Genomic DNA, 18,794 nt, shown 5'->3' with positions numbered 1-18,794 from the left:
CAGACTGGGAATGGGAGGGGGAGTTAAAGTGCTGGGCCACCGGGAGATCAGTTGCGTTAATGCGGACCGAGCGCAGGTGTTCAGCGAAGCGATCGCCGAGCCTGCGCTTGGTTTCGCCGATATAAATAAGTTGACATCTAGAGCAGCGGATGCAATAGATGAGGTTGGAGGAGGTGCAGGTGAACCTCTGTCTCACCTGGAAAGACTGTTTGGGTCCTTTGATGGAGTTGAGGGGGGAGGTAAAGGGACAGGTGTTGCATCTCGTGCGGTTGCAAGGGAAAGTGCCCGGGGTGGGGTGGTTTGGGTAGGAAGGGACGAGTGGACCAGGGAGTTACGGAGAGAACGGTCTCTGCGGAACGCAGAGAGGGGAGGGGATGGGAAGATATGGCCAGTGGTGGGGTCCCGTTGTAGGTGACGGAAATGTTGGTGGATGATATGTTGGATCCGCTGGCTGGTGGGGTGGAAGGTGAGAACGAGGGGGATCCTGTCCTTGTTGCGAGTGGGGAGGGGGAGCAAGAGCGGAGCTGCGGGATGTAGAAGAGACCCTAGTGAGAGCCTCATCTATAATGGAGGAGGGGAAGCCCCGTTTTCTGAAGAACGAGGACATCTCGGAAGCCCTAGTCTGAAACACCTCATCCCAGGCGCAGATGCGGCGTAGACGGAGGAATTGGGAGTAGGGGATAGACTTTTTGCAGGGGACCGGGTGGGAAGAAGTGTAGTCCAGATAGCTGTGCGAGTCGGTGGGCTTGTAATAAATGTCCGTCACTAGTCTGTCTCCTGTGATGGAGATGGTGAGGTCCAGAAACGGGAGGGAGATGTCAGAGATAGTCCAGGTATATTTAAGGGCAGGATGGAAATTGGAGGTGAAGTGTATGAAGTCGGTGAGTTCTGCATGGGTGCAAGAGGTAGCACCAATGCTGTCGTCGATGTAGCGGAGGTAGAGTTCGGGGATGGGGCCAGTGTACGTCTGGAACAGGGATTGTTCGACGTACCCGACAAAGAGGCAGGCGTAGCTAGGGCCCATGCGAGTGCCCATAGCTACGCCTCTGGTTTGGAGGAAGTGGGAGGAGTCAAAGGAGAATGTGTTGAGGGTAAGAACCATTTTAGATTCTTTATTGCTGTAGTATGACAGATGTTACAAATGGCTATTAGAGTTAATAAATAGCATGAGATCATGAAGTTTGGTGTTTTTCTGAGACCATGTGATTATTACTGATAGGTTAACTTTGTTTTTATGTAACTATGTAACGCCTCCTGTATACATGTATTAGTTGTGATTGGTTTTTAATAATTACTGTTGCAGGTCTTTGTGGAACTCTGAATAAATATAAGATAAGTTGTAAGACAAGCTTGCTTGCTCTATCAGGTGTGTGAAGCTCTGGGAGGAGTCTGATCAGATACTTTAGAGTCAAGTCCCACGTGGTAATAAATCTGTTGTACTCAGCCAGTGTTCGCCTCTATTATTGAAACCAGACTGAGGATAAAAGAACTGGAATTAACATCATCAATGCTGACTGTAATACTTATCTATGCTAATTCCATTTGTCTGATCAGGCCAAATACCTCTGTGCCTTCCCTGTCTTAAAGTATTTGTTCCAATGTCTTTTAAACATTGTAATTATATCTGTCTCCTACCACCTCTGGCAGCTTATTCCAGATAGGTCAAGAGGGCTAGAATACAAAAACAGGGATATAATGCTGAGGCTCTATAAGGCACTGGTCAGGCTGCATTTCGAGTATTGTAAGTTTTGGGCACCCTATCTGAGGAAGGATGTGCGAGCCTTGGAGAGGGTCCAGAGGACTTTTACAAGAATGATTCCCGGAATGAATGGGTGAACATATGTTCAGCGTTTGACGGCACTGGGCCTGTACTCGCTGAATGAGGGAGAAGCTCATTTCAACGTACTAATAGTGAAGGGCTTGGATAGAGTGGATATGGAGAGGATATTTCCACTAGTGAGAGAGTCGGTCTAGAGGTCATAGCCCCAGAATTAAAGGACGTTCCTTTAGGAAGGAGATGTGGAGGAATTTCTTTAGTCAGAGGGTGGTGAATCTGGAATTATTTGCCAAGTCAGTGGGTATTTTTAAGGCAGCAATAGATAGATTCTTGATTAGTTCGGGTTTAGTTTTAGTTTAGATACAATGCGGAAACAGGCCCTTCGGCCCACCAAGTCCGCACCCTCCGCACATTAACACACTAGGAACAATTTACACATACACCAAGCCAATTAACTTACATACCTGTACGTCTTTGGAGTGTGGGAGGAAACCAAATATCTCTGAGAAAACCCACAGGGAGAACGTACAAATTCCATACAGACAGCACCCGGAGTCGGGATCGAACCCGGGTCTCCGGTGCTGCAAGTACTGTAAAACGGCAATTCTACCGCTGCGCCACTGTGGCTGTCCTATTATGGGGAGAATGTAGGAGAATTGGGTTAGAAGGGAGAGATAGATCAGCCATGATTGAATGGCGAGTATACTTCATGGGCCGAATGGCTTAATTCTGCTTCTATCACTTACGACCTTAGAATCTCCGAAAAACATTATGGCATTACTCACTTTCAATTATGGTTCTGGAGAAAATTGTTGACTGGCTTTGCAAACTATGCATACACCAGAATCAACTCTGTTTACCCAAGGGGTAGAAGTGAAAAATCATGAGTTCCTTGTATAGTGAGAGGCATTTGATATTTGTCTGCATTAGAATTTCAGGATTGACGTTATTCAGATGGAGGAAGATGCTTTGGAGTTTGACATGATTGGAATTGATGCCTCTATTGCAAATGCCTTCCGCCGCATCTTACTTGCTGAGGTAATGTAACTGCAGTATCTAGCTCTACCACGCTACTTTCAACATAGGCAATTTAGTAGAAATTTAGAACTGTATTTTGCAAAATGGAATTGATACCGCATTTCTTTATAGAGCTGTATTACATGGAAATAGTCCCCAACTCATCCATGTTGATCAAGATGCCCATCTAAACTAGTTCAATTGATAATCGTGGTGTATATTGGAAAGCAATAGTTTTTTGGGGGGGAAATGTAGTAAAGGATATACATTGGATCATAGATCACCCATGGCCTCTGTTTAATAGGTTTGAGAGACTAACTGGCCTACTTGTGTTCATGTGTCAACCAGAATGGATACGTTGCATCATTTCCCATTTCCAGTAATTAAGAACAGGAGCTCTTATCTGTCTCCTCCATCCAGAGGTTCAGCTACAGGAACATTTAGTTTGGTTCGGAGATACAGTGCGGAAACAGGTCCTTCGGCCCACTGGGTCCGCGCCGACCAGCGATCCCCACACATTAACACTATCCTACACACGCGAGGGACAATTTTTACATTTACCAAGCCAATTAACCTACATAACTGTATGTCTTTGGGAACCAATATGTTGGCAGGAGTGCAAGTATTATACGAGGATGGCTTCAACTAGATTGACAGGGGGACAGGATGCAATACACATGTGAAGCAAGTGGGAGGCTGGAAGTCGATACAGAAATTTACGAGGATGTTTCCAGGACTGAAAGACCTAAACTAGGGAGAGTTGTGGCAAGCTGGGACCTTATTCCTTAGAGGATAGGAAAACGAGGAGTAATTTTACAAATGTGCATAAAAATATGAGAGAATCGATGGGGGTAAAAAGAGTACTTTTCCCAGTGTTGGGGAATTAAAAACGAGAGCACATAGGTGTAATGAGTTAAATACGAATCTGAAGTGTAGCCTTTTCTCACAGAGGGTAGTAAGTGTGGATAGAGAATTGGTTGGGAGACAGGAAGCAAAGAGTAGGAGTAAACGGGTCCTTTTCAGAATGGCAGGCAGTGGCGAGTGGAGTGCCGCAAGGCTCGATGTTGGGGCCGCATTTACCATGTTAATGATTTGGATGAAGGAATTAGAAGTAACACTAGCAGGTTTGCAAATGGCACAAAGCTGGGTGGCAGTGTGAACTGCGAAGAGGACGTTAGGAGGTTGCAGAGTGACCTGGACAGGTTGAGTGAGTGGCCAGATGCAATATAATGTAGATAAATGTGAGGTTATCCACTTTGGCGGCAAAAACAAGGAGGCAGATTATTATTTCAATGGTGTCGGGTTAGGTAAGGGGGAAGTGCAACAAGACCTGGGTGTCCTTGTACACCAGTCACTGAAAGTTGGCGTGCAGGTACAGCAGGCAGTGAAGAATGCTAATGGCATGTTGGCCTTCATAACGAGAGGATTTCAGTATAGGAGTAAAGAGGTTCTTCTGCAGTTGTATAGGGCCCTGGTAAGACCACATCTGGAGTATTGTGTACAGTTTTGGTCTCCTAATTTGAGGAAGGACATCCTTGTAATTGAGGCATTGCAGTGTAGGTTCACGAGATTGATCCCTGGGATGGTGGGACTGTTATATGAGGAAAGATTGAAAAGACTAGGCTTATATTCACTGGAGTTTAGAAGGATGAGAGGGGATCTTATAGAGACATATAAAATTATAAATGGACTAGACAAGCTAGATGCAGGAAAAATGTTCCCAATGTTGGGGGAGTCCAGAACCAGGGCCCACAGTCTTAGAATAAAGGGGAGGCCATTTAAAACTGAAGTGAGAAGGAACTTTTTCATCCAGAGAGTTGTGAATTTGTGGAGGGCAGTGGAGGCTAATCACTGGATGAATTTAAGAGAGTTAGAAAGAGCTCTAGGGGCTAGTGGAGTCAAGGGATATAGGGAGAAGGCAGGCACGGGTTACTGATTGTGGATGATCAGCCATGATCACAATGAATGGCGGTGCTGGCTCGAAGGGCCGAATAGCCTCCTCCTGCACCTATTTTCTATGTGTCTGGAGCAACCTGTCAAATAGACAGGTACATGGATAGGGAAAGGTTTTGAGGGATATCGGCTATGCACAGGCAGATGGGGCTAGCTTAGCTGGGGCATCTTGGTCAAGTTGGGCCAAAGGGCCTGTTTCTGTGCTGTGAGACTCTATTCCTATTTCCATTGTAGAAGGTGAAATTTGAAACAAAGATGCTAGACCAAAACTCCCTTCAAAGAAAACCCTCGTGGAGGGAACATACAGGAGCCTAACTATGGCTCTTCATCAACCTAACAAGAGGATCACTTTCAACACAGTTGTGAATGAGAGTGTTGAGTCAGGTCTGTGGGCCAACTACATTGAGCTTCTTGAGAACTACTAGTAAGGCAGATCACAATTTGACATTGTTTGCTGTCGCATTTACTCCATTAAACTTGCAATGACTTTAATATTCGCTGTATTGTTTAGGTCCCAACCATGGCTGTGGAGAAGGCATTTATCTACAACAACACCTCCATTGTTCAGGATGAGATCCTGGCGCACAGACTGGGCCTCATCCCCATCAAAGCAGACCCACGACTATTTGAGTACAGGAGCACAGGTGAGGATGTTGTTTTGTCTCAGCATGAAAAGATATGCTGGGGACTTCTCAAAAGCATGGTGCCCTATTTTCATTCAAATACCCTCTAACTCTAGCTAGCTCTTAGAGCTAGCGGAATTAAGGGATATGGGGAGAAGACAGAAACGAGGTACTGATTGTGGATGATCAGCCATGATCACATTGAATGGCGGTGCTGGCTTGAAGGGCCAAATGGCTCTATTGCCTATGTATCTATGTAATTCCTCTTTGATTTTCCAAACTCTGCTGGGGGTAATTTGTAGTACCCAATTACGCTGTCAACGTTCTGGTTATTGGAAGAAATTGAAGCCCCTGGAGGAAACCCGTGTGATCACAGAAAGAATATGCAAACCTAAACATGCAGCGCTAAATAGAATCAGGGTTAATGGAATTATGAGTAAGAAGGGACGGCAGATGCTGGTTTAGACTGAAGGTAGACACAAAAAGCTGGAGTAACTCAGCGGGACAAGCAGCATCTCTGGAGAGAAGGAATGGGTGATGTTTTGGGTCGAGACCCTTCTTCAGATTGCTTAGAGATAAGGGAAACGAGACATATAGACGGTGATGTGGAGAGATAAAGAACAATGAATGAAAGATATGCAAAAAAAGTAATGATGACAAAGGAAACAGGCCAGTGTAAGCTGTTTGCAGGGTGAAAATGAGAAGCTAGTGCGACTTCGGTAGGTGTGGGATAGAGAGAGAGGGAATGCCGGGGCTACCTGAAGTTAGAGAAATCTATATTCATAACACTGGGCTGTAAGCTGCCCAAGCGAAATATGAGATGCTGTTCCTCCAATTTGCGTTTAGCTTCACTCTGACAATGGAGGAGACCTAGGACAGAAAGGTCTGTAGGAATGGGAAGGAGGATTAAAGTGTCCAGCAACCGGGAGATCAGGTTGGTTCACGCAGGCTGAGCAAAGGTGTTCCGCGAAATGATCGCCCAGTTGATGTACAAGATGCATCTTGAACAACGGACGCAGTAGATGAGGTTGAAAGAGGTGCAAATGAACCTCTGCCTAACCTGAAAGGACTGTTGGGGTCCCTGGACAGAATCGAGGAAGGAGGTATAGCAACAGGTGTTGCATCATCTGCAGTTGCAGGGGAAGGTACCTGGGGAGGGGATGGTTTGTGTGGGAAGGGATAAGTTAACCAGGGAGTTGGGGAGGGAACGGTCTCTGCGGAAGGCAGAAAGGGGTGGAGATGGGAAAATGTGGCTGGTGGTGGGATCCCGTTGGAGGTGGCGGAAATTTTGGAGGATTATGTGTTGTGAGTTAAGAAGTAGTTGGTACACTGGCTTACCAAACCTGGTACACCAATTCCCCACCCACTGTGTAGAATAGCTGTTATATGTTTAACATCCACGAGACACAATGCAAAACTTGGTATTCGGGTATCCCTTGATTGAATGCTTATGTTTTGAGGGAGTATTTTAAAATCAGAAACTGGCACAGATGAAGAGAAGTAGTTAATGTTTTAAGTGGATTAACTTGAAGGATCTCATCCCAATATGTCAGCTGTCTATTTTCATTCACAGATGCTGCTTTACCTGTACAAACAAGGAACTGAGATGCTGGTTAATACACAAAAGTAACTCGGCAGGTCAGGCAGCATCTCTGGAGAACATGGGTAAGTTACTTTTCGGATCAAGACTTTTCCTCAGACTGATTGTAGATGGAGGAGAGAAGAAAGCTAGAAGAGGAGAGAGGCAGGACAATGCATAACAGGTGGTTGGTGGAAGCAGGTTTTTTGATATGCAGATAGTTGAAACAAAGGGCAGAAATAAAAGCAGACGGTGTGAGACAGGTTTGAAGAATTGCGAAGCGAGAGGGATGCAAGTTAGGGGCGAGGGGTGTGTGAGAAATAGGTGGGGGGGGTAAGGGAGGAGGAGGTGGGGGGGTAGGAAAAAAAAGGGAGGTTGGGTGAGTTTGTGGGAGGGTTTAGTCGAGGGTTACCTAAAATTGGAGAGATCGATATTCATAACGTTGGGTTGTAATCTACATATGAGGTGCTATTCCTTCACTTTGTGTGTGGCCTTATTCTGGCAATGGAAGGGGCCCAGGATAGAAAGAGTAGGGAAATGGGGAGAGGAGTTAAAATGGCTAGCAACCGGGAGACCCAGCAGGCCATGGCGGACAGTGCCTGCCACGTTTGGTCCTACCTCAGTCCTCTTTCTACTTTTCTCCTCCCCCTACATTCAGTCTGAAGAAGAGTCATGGTTCGAAATGTCACCTATCTATGTTCTCCAGAGATGCTGCCTGATCGGAGTTATTCCAACACTTTGTATCCTGCTGCTTTACCTGTCGAGTTTCTCTGGCAGTTTGTTTTTTGCTCAAGACTGGAATCTGCAGTCTCTTGCATTTGGTTTAACTCTACTCTCTTCATGGATGCTGTCAGACTTACTGAGTATTTCCAGCATTTCCATTTCTTTTCCTGCCTGCATGTTGTCAAATGTGGGTGCAGGAATAAAAGCACTTTGTGCTTCACTGAAATGGCCATGCTTTAACATGAAGCAGCTGAAATGCGCTAGCCTGACAAGAGATTGTGTGTTATCATTTCTATAGGGGATGAAGAAGGGACAGAGATTGACACACTACAATTTCACCTGAAAGTGAAGTGTACTAAAAATACCAAAGCACTGAAAGACTCTTCAGACCCTGAAGAACTGTTCTTAAATCATAAAGGTAAATGGACTGAAATTCAGTTATGATATTTTGCATTCCGTCGCAATGTATTTACTAAAGCTTGATCTGAGTTGGTTTTGCTGAGATTTCAAATTCTCTGATAATGTGCTCTCTCTCTCTCTTGAAATCTTCTGAAGCAAAGTGATTAGTGCCTGTGGGCCCATGTCAGAGGAAAGTAAAGTGCTAGAACCTGGGGAAAACAGTGCGTGTGATGCACTGCCAGTAGAAGTTACTGGGAATTATGCACCAGGGAGGGGCAGTTGACAGGCTGGCTGATCAAATCCAGGATGTCAGTTTCTGACCCCCAACCCAGATGTGAAAAGGAGTGAGGAGTCTTTTTCGTCCCCATTTCCCTTCTCTGAGATACTTGCTCAGTCTCGAGTCCACCTGAAAGAATAATGGCCAGCGGTTGAGGAAGGACTGCAACTGGTTCTCAACAGGAACCAGACAATAACACAATTGACAAGAGGTATAAAATGATTTTCAAAAATTATATTGGTCCCTTATCCCCATCCCCAGTAATGCATATACTTGCAGAATATGCTGCAGTCGTAATGCTTCAAAGATTTTTGTAGATTGTAATCACAAAAATATACTCTGAGCCAAAGTGTGGTGTTCGCTTGAGGCATGTTATCTTGAAGACACTGCATTGTTTCTTCAAAGCAAGGAAGATTATTAATTATTAATTTTTAGGTTCTGAACCTGACCATTAACTAATGTGGTAATTTTGTTTTATATTGCAGTTTAGTTTAGTTTAGTTTAGTTTAGAAATACAGCTTGAAAACGGGCCCTTCGCCCCACTAACTCCGCACCGACCAATGATGCCCACACATTAACACATTCCTACACACACTAGGGACAATTTACAATATTGCCAAGCCAATTAACCTACAAACCTGTACGTCTTTGGAATGTGGGACGAAACCGGAGCTCCCGGTGAAAACCCATGCAGGTCATGGGAAGAACATAAAAACTCTGTCCAGACAATACCCGTAGTCAGGATCGAACCCGGGTCTCTGGCGCTGTAAGGCAGCAGTTCTACCGATGTGCCACTGTGCCAGTTATTGATTTACTGGTGTTTTGTGAATCATCATATTTGCTCCAATACTTCAGTCATGCCAAAGTTACAGGATGGTCCTGCTTTCTTCTATTTGTCCTGTAGTCTATTCCAAGCACTTGAAGTGGGTGCCCATTGGGAACCAGGCGGATCTCTTCGGACAGGTTGAAATCCGACCTGTACACAATGATATCCTTATCGCTCAACTCCGCCCAGGGCAGGAAATCGATGTGGTCGTGCATTGTGTAAAAGGAATTGGTAAGTCAAAAGGAGAGAGAATCTCACTGCTTGAAACACTCCCGATGGGTAAATGGAAAGAGCGCTGGAGGGCTGTTGCCTGCATTGTTGGGAAGACAAACAGCCTCAGACTATACTTTCTAGCAAGCAGTAGACAGTCGACCAACACGTACCTTAATCAGTGGGAACTGGTAGAGAAACAACCAGTCTATTTCTCCTGGTGTCATTGAGGTTAAGATGTTTTTTTGGATGATTTTTAGTCAGTGTATTTAATAAAAGAGAGATTGAGTGATGTAGAGAAAATCATTTCTCTTGTTGAGTTTGGGACTGGGGGACATAACTATAAAAATGTCACTACCTGATAAGGAATACAAGTGAAACTTTGGTGTGCAGTGCAGCACTCTGCATGAATGTAATCTCCCTCGTATTTCACTTCCTAGCAAAAGACCATGCCAAGTTCTCTCCTGTTGCCACTGCAAGCTATCGACTTCTACCTGAAATAACTCTACTGGGTCCTGTAGAAGGGGAACTGGCAGATAAATTAAAGCAGTGCTTCTCTCCTGGTGTCATTGAGGTTGAGATGGTGAATGGTGAGTCAATTCCACAATTGAATATGAAATCTCTGATTGTTAGGGTAATGTACTTGATCCAAGAGTGCTCTTTTGACCAGAGGACAGCAAAATTAGCCTCAATGGAAGTAAACATGTTGGAAATGTTCAACAGGAAAGGTGCCATCTGTGCACAAATGTTTCAGTTCAATAACTGCTTCTCTTTCTACACATGAGACCTAACCTGCTGAATATTTCCAGCTTTTTCTAATTCCAGATATGTCAGCATCTCTAATAATTTGATTTTGGTATAAGTTTGGAGAAAAATCGGGGGTTTATGTAAAGGAAGGATTTGTCCAGTGGGAGAAAGATCAGTACCTGACTCCAGTTTAAAATAATGGAAGATATTAAGCTATTATTTGATGTGTGCAGCCTGAAAGTATGGTTGAAGCTAATTCAAATTTATTGAGGTAATTTATATTTAGCTTTGTCTTACCAAGTATAAAATATTCAGGATGAACCAAGTCTCCTTTAATGGGGGATAACTGTGATGAATGGCAACCTCTTTACAGCATTAAGTCGGGCAAGGATAATATCTTGTTTACTCCTTATTTCTTTAGTGCAGGTTGTCTGGCATTAGAAGTTTAGAAATTGAAAACTTGGAGATTCCTTGGTGATAGATTGCCTGCCCATGAATGCATTTAAAAGTATGTGAATGAGATGGGCAGAGCCTAGGAAGGTCCCACACAAGAGATTAGTGTGCAAAATTAGAGCACATGGTATTGGGGGTAGGGTATTGACATGGATAGAGAACTGGTTGGCAGACAGAAAGCAAAGAATAGGAATTAACGGGTCCTTTTCAGAATAGCAGGCAGTGACTAGTGGGGTGCCGCAAGGCCCGGTGCTGGGACCCCAGTTATTTACAATATATATTAACGATTTAGATGAGGGAATTAAATGTGACATCTTCAAGTTTGTGGATGACACAAAGCTGGGTGGCAGTGAGCTGCGAGGAGGATGCTATGAGGCTGCAGGGTGACTTGGATAGGTTGGGTGAGTGGGCAGATGCATGGCAGGTGCAGTATAATGTGGATAAATGTGAGGTTATCCACTTTGGTGGCAAGAACAGGAAGGCAGATTATTATCTGAATGATGTCAGATTAGGAAAAAGGGAGGTGCAATGAGACCTGGGTGTGCTTGTACATCAGTCACTGAAAGTGAGCATGCAGGTATAGCAGGCAGTGAAGAAAGCTAATGGCATGTTGGCCTTCATTGCGTGAGGATTTGAGTTTAGGAGCAAGGAGGTCTTACTGCAGTTGGACAGGGCCAGGTGAGACTGCACCTGGAGTATTGTGTGCAATTTTGTTCTCCTAATTTGAGGAAGGACATTATTGCTATTGACGAAGTGCAGCGTAAGTTTACCAGGTTAATTCTCGGGATGGCGGGACTGACATATGATGAAAGAATGGGTTGACTGGGCTTGTATTCACTGGAATTTAAAAGCATGAGAGGAAATCTGAAAAGAAACATATAACGTTCTTAAAGGATTGGACAGGCTAGATGAAGGAAAATGTTCCCGATGTTGGGGGAGTCCAGAACCAGGGGTCACAGTTTAAGAATAAGGGGTAGGCCATTTAGGACTAAGATGAGGAAAAACTTTTTTACCCAGAGAGTTGTGAATCTGGAATTCTCCTGCCACAGAACGCAGTGGAGGCCAATTCACTGGATGTTTTCAAGAGAGAGTTAGACTTAGCTCTTAGGGCTAACGGAATCAAGGGATATGGGGGAAAAAGCAGGAACGGGGTACTGATTTTTGGATGATCAGCCATGATCATATTGAATGGTGGTGCTGGCTCGAAGGGCCGAATGGCCTACTCCTGCACCTATTTTTCTATGTTTCTATTTTTTTCTAAGTAGGATGCAAGTTTGTTGTACTGAATGTCCTATTAGGTTTTGCATAAAGTCTGAGATTTGTACTGGGTCATTGATTTAAAAGAAAGTAATCATTCTGAGGTTTGAATCTCGTCTTGCCAAATTTACTGATTTCAATGTTCCCATGTGGTGATATAAATTGGGGAAACCCTATTTTATCTATACTATATTGATGCAATTTTCTATCTGGTGCATTCTTAGCCAGGGCTTATTAACTTTTGAAGTAAATAAACTGAGGAATGAGATGATATCGGTGTCTAGTCTGATATATAATATTGTCTCTGACTGGGAATTGAGAACTCACTTGTCCTTCTGGCCTTAGGAAGAAAATTTGCCACAGTTGTGAACTCTCGTTTGGACACCTGCAGTCGGGAGATTTTCCGGCACGATGACCTTAAAAACCTTGTCCGTCTTGGCAGAGTTCGAGATCATTACATCTGTAAGTACATGTTGTTGGTTGAGGGAGGATTATTTTAGCAATGTAGAGCAATGAAAGGCAAAGATATTTTGGGTTTAGGATTATTTTGAGTTAATTGTGTAACTGCTCTGTCTGTGGTACACAGAATTGGTCTGGACACCCTCCCCATTGTGTAGAAATTGGAACTGCATTGAGTAGTTCTCTTCCTATAGTGGAGACAACTGGATCTGGACTTGGTTCCATCATACAATGTAGATAATTGGATCTCTACTGGACTCCATTCCCATAGTGTGGACAACAGGAATTGGACTGGGCTCCTTTTCTATGGTGTAGATAACTGTTGGACAAGGCACCCCACGGTGTATACCACTGTGGACTGTGCTCACTGGCTATAGAGTTCAGCTGGAGTAGACTGGGTTGTCACCATCCCCCACCCCCTTCCATCCTCACCATGCCAAATGGAACCCAATAAAACTGCAGATGCTGGACATATTCAACAAGTTTGGCAGAATCTATAGAGAATGAGAAACATAACCAAATTTGGTTCAAAGCCCTTTGTAATCAGTTGCAGATTGATTTTGACTGTCTCTTTTCAAGTAATTAAGATTCTTACGGTACTTTTCAAGATCAATGTTACACCATTCCAAATAAAGGACACAAATTGTTTGACATGGGCTGGTAGCATCTGAAGAAAGTGAATTAATAATTTAGGTGGAAAGGAGAATGGTTGCAGAGGCAAGTCATCAGACCCCTATGGCAACCCCATCAGAGATATTCCCTTTATTTTTTCCACTCCTTGAAACGTAACACTTCATTCTCTAACTTTGTTTCTAGAATTTTGTGTTTTTAATTTTGGAATTCCAGCATTTACAGTTTTTATTTTAATACAAATGAGGGGTATGTAGCCAGCAACTTGGTTGAAAAAAGATTTGTGTGAGTGCTGGAACAAAGGGAGATTCATTGATTCTATGGTGGGAAGTTGTCCATCGGAATCTGGGGTGAGTGACTTTGGATGTAATGGCCTCCCTTCCATGTACGGTTATGTTTGTTCACACAGAATGGGGAAGGTTCTGGGAATTGGCAAGTTCAACTTTTGGGCAATGGGAGCTAGGTTATTGTTTAAAAAACATCAGTTGCCTCTGCTTTTCCCAGGTTCCTGGGATGTTGCTGTCCACTAAGCTTCTTTATCTTTAAAGTTTCAGTGGAATCAACTGGAATTCTTCCACCAGATGTGTTGGTGTCTGAAGCCTTGAAAGTCCTGATAACAAAATGTAGAAGATTTCTGAATGAACTGGATGCGGTACAAGTAGACTGAGCTTTACACTTGTTGACTGGCTTAGCTGGGTCTGGGCTGTGTGGAGAGGTTTGCTTGGGCACAATGGGAATGGCGGGCTACTTCCTGAGCACCCATTGAATCTGACAGAACTGGAGCGTCACTGACTTGGTTTAGCGATGATCTCTCTGCACTGCAAATTAATGGGAGGACAATGGCAAGGGTGACTGATTGTCTGATAATGGTCCATAATTTCAATACAAATAAAAACAATATGATGGAAATGTGCAGCAAGTCGGGCAACATCTATGAGTTGTTTCGGATAAATTACCTTTCATCAGAACTCGTACAGGTCATCGCCAGGTTACAACAGTGTTCTGCTCTTGTGAACAGTTTGTAACCCATTCATATGTACAGACTACATGAGTCAGGCATTCAAAAACTGGTAGGACTTGTGATTTCAAGGTATTGTCATCTGTGTGTAAATATATTGCAAGAATAAAGTGTTTTCACATCAACTGTAATCTATTAACTTTATACAAAGTGAGGTGATTATAACTTGCATTTCCATACACTGGCAAAATCAATGGCACATTAATGGATTTGTGTCTCTCCAGATGTAGCTACAGATTTGCATGCCTTAGCTTCTCTTCCTGCTCCTCCATTACCCCTGGTGACACAGAAACTGTGGCTGTTGAAATCTTCAGTAAAAATGAAACCGTTGGTGCAACTCGGCCTCTCAGGCAGCATCTGGTGGGAAATGGACTGACAATGTTTCGAGTTGAAACCCTGCTTTAGACTGAATCAAGAGTGTTTTACTTTCATTAGTCCTGAAATGGAACAATGAAATTCTTACTTGCAGCAGCACAACAGATATGTAAACATAGTACTCCGTAAACACCATAATAAACAAAGTTCCATATACAGTGCCCTCCATAATGTTTGGGACAAAGACCCATTATTTATTTATTTGCCTCTGTACTCCACAATTTGAGATTTGTAATAGAAAAAAAATCGCACGTGGTTAAAGTGCACATTGTCAGATTTTAATAAAGGCCGTTTTTATACATTTTGGTTTCATCATGTAGAAATTACAGCAGTGTTTAAACACAGTCTCCCCATTTCAAGGCACCATAATGTTTGGAACACTGCAATGTCATGTAAATGAAAGTAGTCATGTTTAGTATTTTGTTGCTTATCCTTTGCATGCAATGACTGCTTGAAGTCTGCAATTCATGGACATCCAGTTGCTGGTGTCTTCTCTGGTGATAGGGCTAGTCCCCTTCAGTTTTCTCTTCAGCATATTAAAGGCATGCTCAATTGGGTTCAGATCGGGTGATTGACTTGGCCACTCAAGAATTTACCATTTTTTAGCTTTGAAAAACTCCTTTGTTGCTTTAGCAGTATGTTTGGGATCATTGTCTTGCTGCAGAATGAAGCACCGGCCAATGGGTTTTGAGGCATTTGTTTGAACTTGAGCAGATAGGATGTGTCTATACACTTCAGAATTTATTCTGCTACTACCATCAGCAGTTGTTTCATCAATGAAGATTAGTGAGCCAGTACCTTCAGCAGCCATACATGCCCAGGCCATAACACCACCACCACCATGTTTCACAATGAGGTGGTATGCTTTGGATCTTGGGCAGTTTCTTCTCTCCATACTTTGCTCTTGCCATCACTCGGATATAAGTTAATCTTCGTCTCATCTGTCCACAAGACCTTTTTCCGGAACTGTGGTTGCTCTTTTAAGTACTTCTTCGAAACTGTAACCTGGCCATCCTATTTTTGCAGCTAACCAGTGTAGCCTCTGTATTTCTGTTCATGAAGTCTTCTGTGGACAGTGGTCATTGACAAATCCACACCTAACTCCTGAAGAGTGTTTTTGATCTGTCGGATGGGTGTTTGGGGATTTTTCTTTATTATAGAGAGAGTTCTTCTGTCATAAGCTGTGGAGGTCTTCCTTGGCCTGCCAGTCCCTTTGCGATTAGTAAGCTCACCAGAGCTCTCTTTCTTCTTAATTATGTTCCAAACAGTTGATTTTGGTAAGCCTAAGGTTTGGTTGATGTCTCTAACAGTTTTATTCTGGTTTCTCAGTCTCATATTGGCTTCTTTGACTTTCATTGGTAATAGAAAAAAACATGTGGACATTGTCAGATTTTATTAAAGGGTATTTTTAATACATTTTGGTTCCACCATGTAGAAATTACAGCTGTCTTCATACTGGCTTGTACTCGCTGGAATTTAGAAGACTGAGGGGGGATCTTATAGAAACATATAAAATTCTTAAGGGGTTGGAGAGGCTAGATGTGGGAAGATTGTTCCCGATGTTGGGGGAGTCCAGAACCAGGGGTCACAGCTTAAGGATAAGGGGGAAGTCTTTTAGGACCGAGATGAGAAAACATTTCTTCACACAGAGAGTGGTGAGTCTGTGGAATTCTCTGCCACAGAAGGTAGTTGAGGCCAGTTCATTGGCTATATTTAAGAGGGAGTTAGATGTGGCCCTTTTTGCTAAAGGGATCAGGGGGTATGGAGAGAAGGCAGGTACAGGCTACTGAGCTGGATGATCAGCCATGATCATATTGAATGGCGGTTCAGGCTCGAAAGGCCGAATGGCCTACTCCTGCACCTATTTTCTATGTTTCTACATAGTGCCTACATTTCAGTGCACCATAATGTTTGTCCCAAACATTATGGAGGGCACTGTACATATATATTTTTAAAAACAAAGAGAAATAGTGCAACGGTTCTTCTTCAAACTGAATCCAAGCATGCAGTTAGAAAGGCCAAAAAGAGGCATGTTATGTCATTGGCAAGTTGGATTAAAAAATGTTCAAGGGTTTTTATATGCAAATTTTAAAACAGGAGGGCCACTAGGGAGTATGTAGGACCATTTATGGATAGAGGACGGAATTTTTGCTTTGAGTCAGAATGTCGGTGAGGTTCTAAGCGAGTACCTTGCTATTCACCAGGCATGTGGAGGGTAGTGAGATCAGTACATAGTAGACTTGGGTAGCTTGTGATCAAGGAAAAGGTGGTATAAGAAAATAACTGCAGATGCTGGTACTAATCGATTTATTCACAAAATGCTGGAGTAACTCAGCAGGTCAGGCAGCATCTCGGGAGAGAAGGAATGGGTGACGTTTCGGGTCGAGACCCTTCTTCAGAAAGGTGGTGTTAGGTCTCTTGGAAAAACATTAAGTTGGATAAAGCCCATGTTATTGAGTGGACTGAAGAATAGCCAATGTTTTTCCTTTGTTTAAGAAGGGAAGTTGAAATAATCTCGGAAATTATAGGCCAGTCGTAGCGAAGCTATGGGAGAGAATTCTGCGGGATATGATTTACTTGTGTTTGGAAGAGAATGGGCTAATTGGGGACAGCCAGCTTAGCTTTGTCTGCGGCAGGCTGTGTCTTACTAACTTGATCGAGTTTTTTGTGGAGTAGCCAAAAGTGTTTGATAAGGATTGAGTAGTAGATGTCATATACATGGATTTTTAGTAAGGCATTTGATAAAGTCTTTCATGGTAGGCTGATCCAGAAGCTTAAGATGCATGAAATCCATGGTGACCTGGCAGCCTGGATTTGGAACTGGTTTATCAACAAAAGATATGTTTGTGATGGAAGGGTGTTATTCTGGCTGGAGGGTGTTCCGCAAGGATCTGTGCTGAAACCGCTGTTGTTTGTGACATATATAAATGTTTTGGATGTAAATGTTGGTGGTTTCACTGGTAATTTTGTAGGCAACGCTATAATTGGTGGAGTTACCAGTGAGGAAGGCTATGAAAAGATCCAGCGAGATTTAGATCAATAACAGATATGGTCGGAGGGATGGAAGGTGGAATTTAATGTGAGCTTGTGTGATGTGTTGCACTTTGGGAGGTTGAATGCAAGGAGAAAGTATACAGTTAATGGCAAGACCCTTAACAGCATTGATATTGGAAGGGATCTTGGTGTCCAAGTCTATTGCTCCCTGAAAATGGCAAGACAAGTAGATGGAGAGATGGAGTGGTAAAGAAAGTGTCAAGTGTTTAATTGTTCCATTTTCAATACATGACGATGAATTTCTTACTTGCAGCATCATAATGGGTTTGTAAACGCACTTTAACGAAGTTTAACCAAATGCCGTCTGGATTAGATGGTGCGGTTCAATGGTACTTTATTGTCACATGTACCTAAGTACAGTGATTTTTTTTTTCTGTATACAGTTCAGTAAAACTTTACTATAGGAAGAGGTTGGAACAAACATGGATTGCTTTCTGTAGAATGTCAGTAGTTGAAGGGAGACCTGAAAGAAGTATATAAAATTATGAGTTGCAGTTAGGGTAGACACGAATAACTTTTTTTCCTAGGGTGGTAATGTAAATGACAGACGCGAGCTTTTGGGTCAGAAGAGAAAAGTTTAAAGGTGATATGTGGGGCAAGATTTTTTCACAGAGTGGAAACTGCTGGTAAATAAATGAGGGTGGTTGAAGTGAAAACTAAGGAACACGTAAAAACGGAAGAGCAAAGGCTGTAGCGACCAGGCAGTGGGGAGAGAAAAACTAAGTTACTATCATTATATAATGACTGACCTAGAGCAGAATTGGCTAATACTTAGAACTTATTTTACTGGAGAGATCAGGTTAAGTCCTTGCTTGACATGTGGAGGCTTTGTTTCCTGTGATGAAGGCAAAGCAGACTTTCCAGAATAATTCAGGAAGTCCTGGGGGACTTTCTTTTAAACTGCACTGACAGAATGCAGAATATATTCAGTCCAGCAAGTTTAGGACCACAAGGTAGACACTGCTGCTTTTACATAGCATGGTAATGAGATAACCGGGGCAGGAGCCTTGTACTTCCCCAGCCCGGTCACCCACAGACATATCCACAGGCGATCTACCCATGAGTTTATATCCTCTTCCCCCCTGACAATAAACTAAACTATCCAGGTCCTTTGTGTGATTTATGCTTCCGCCTTGTTGGATGTTAAACCGAAACTGTTTAGATGTGCTCTTATACTGACGTCACTACCGGTGTACCAGATATAAAATGCATATGAAAACAAAATAAAAGTATTCTCTTCCGGTTACAGCAACACCGACGTATGAGAGCATGTGTGTTTATTCCTCCGAAGAATAAAAGCATAATACCAACTATCCTGTCCTTGAGATGCAAACGCCAACAGGTTATGGGCCCAGGAGGGATGGTGGAAGCCGATGGAACAGATTATGCTTCGACGGAGATGAAAAGAATTACGAAT

The 18,794-nt window shown here is 43.2% G+C and overlaps 1 protein-coding gene across 4 annotated transcripts in view; it reads left to right on the top strand.

Moving 5' to 3' along the window:
• The window catches only part of polr1c (RNA polymerase I and III subunit C), a 20,362-nt gene extending 1,568 nt beyond the window's left edge, over window positions 1-18,794 (top strand). Inside the window, exons 3-9 of one of the 4 annotated variants that reach the window (XM_078398955.1) lie at window positions 2,708-2,815; window positions 5,259-5,391; window positions 7,971-8,090; window positions 9,253-9,405; window positions 9,825-9,974; window positions 12,187-12,303; window positions 18,627-18,794. In XM_078398955.1, coding sequence (XP_078255081.1) covers window positions 2,708-2,815; window positions 5,259-5,391; window positions 7,971-8,090; window positions 9,253-9,405; window positions 9,825-9,974; window positions 12,187-12,303; window positions 18,627-18,673 — 828 coding nt within the window. In that variant the 3' untranslated portion in view covers window positions 18,674-18,794. Of the gene's footprint in view, window positions 1-2,707; window positions 2,816-5,258; window positions 5,392-7,970; window positions 8,091-9,252; window positions 9,406-9,824; window positions 9,975-12,186; window positions 12,304-13,478; window positions 14,680-18,626 lie in introns of those variants that run through there. The other 3 variants (XM_078398957.1, XM_078398954.1, XM_078398956.1) reach the window with 3 other exon arrangements.

The sequence above is a fragment of the Rhinoraja longicauda genome, chromosome 5, assembly GCF_053455715.1.
Source record: "Rhinoraja longicauda isolate Sanriku21f chromosome 5, sRhiLon1.1, whole genome shotgun sequence".
In the NCBI taxonomy this organism is placed as follows: domain Eukaryota; kingdom Metazoa; phylum Chordata; class Chondrichthyes; order Rajiformes; family Arhynchobatidae; genus Rhinoraja; species Rhinoraja longicauda.
Note: the sequence above shows the minus strand (reverse complement) of the source record. Positions and strands in the feature narration are given on the sequence as shown.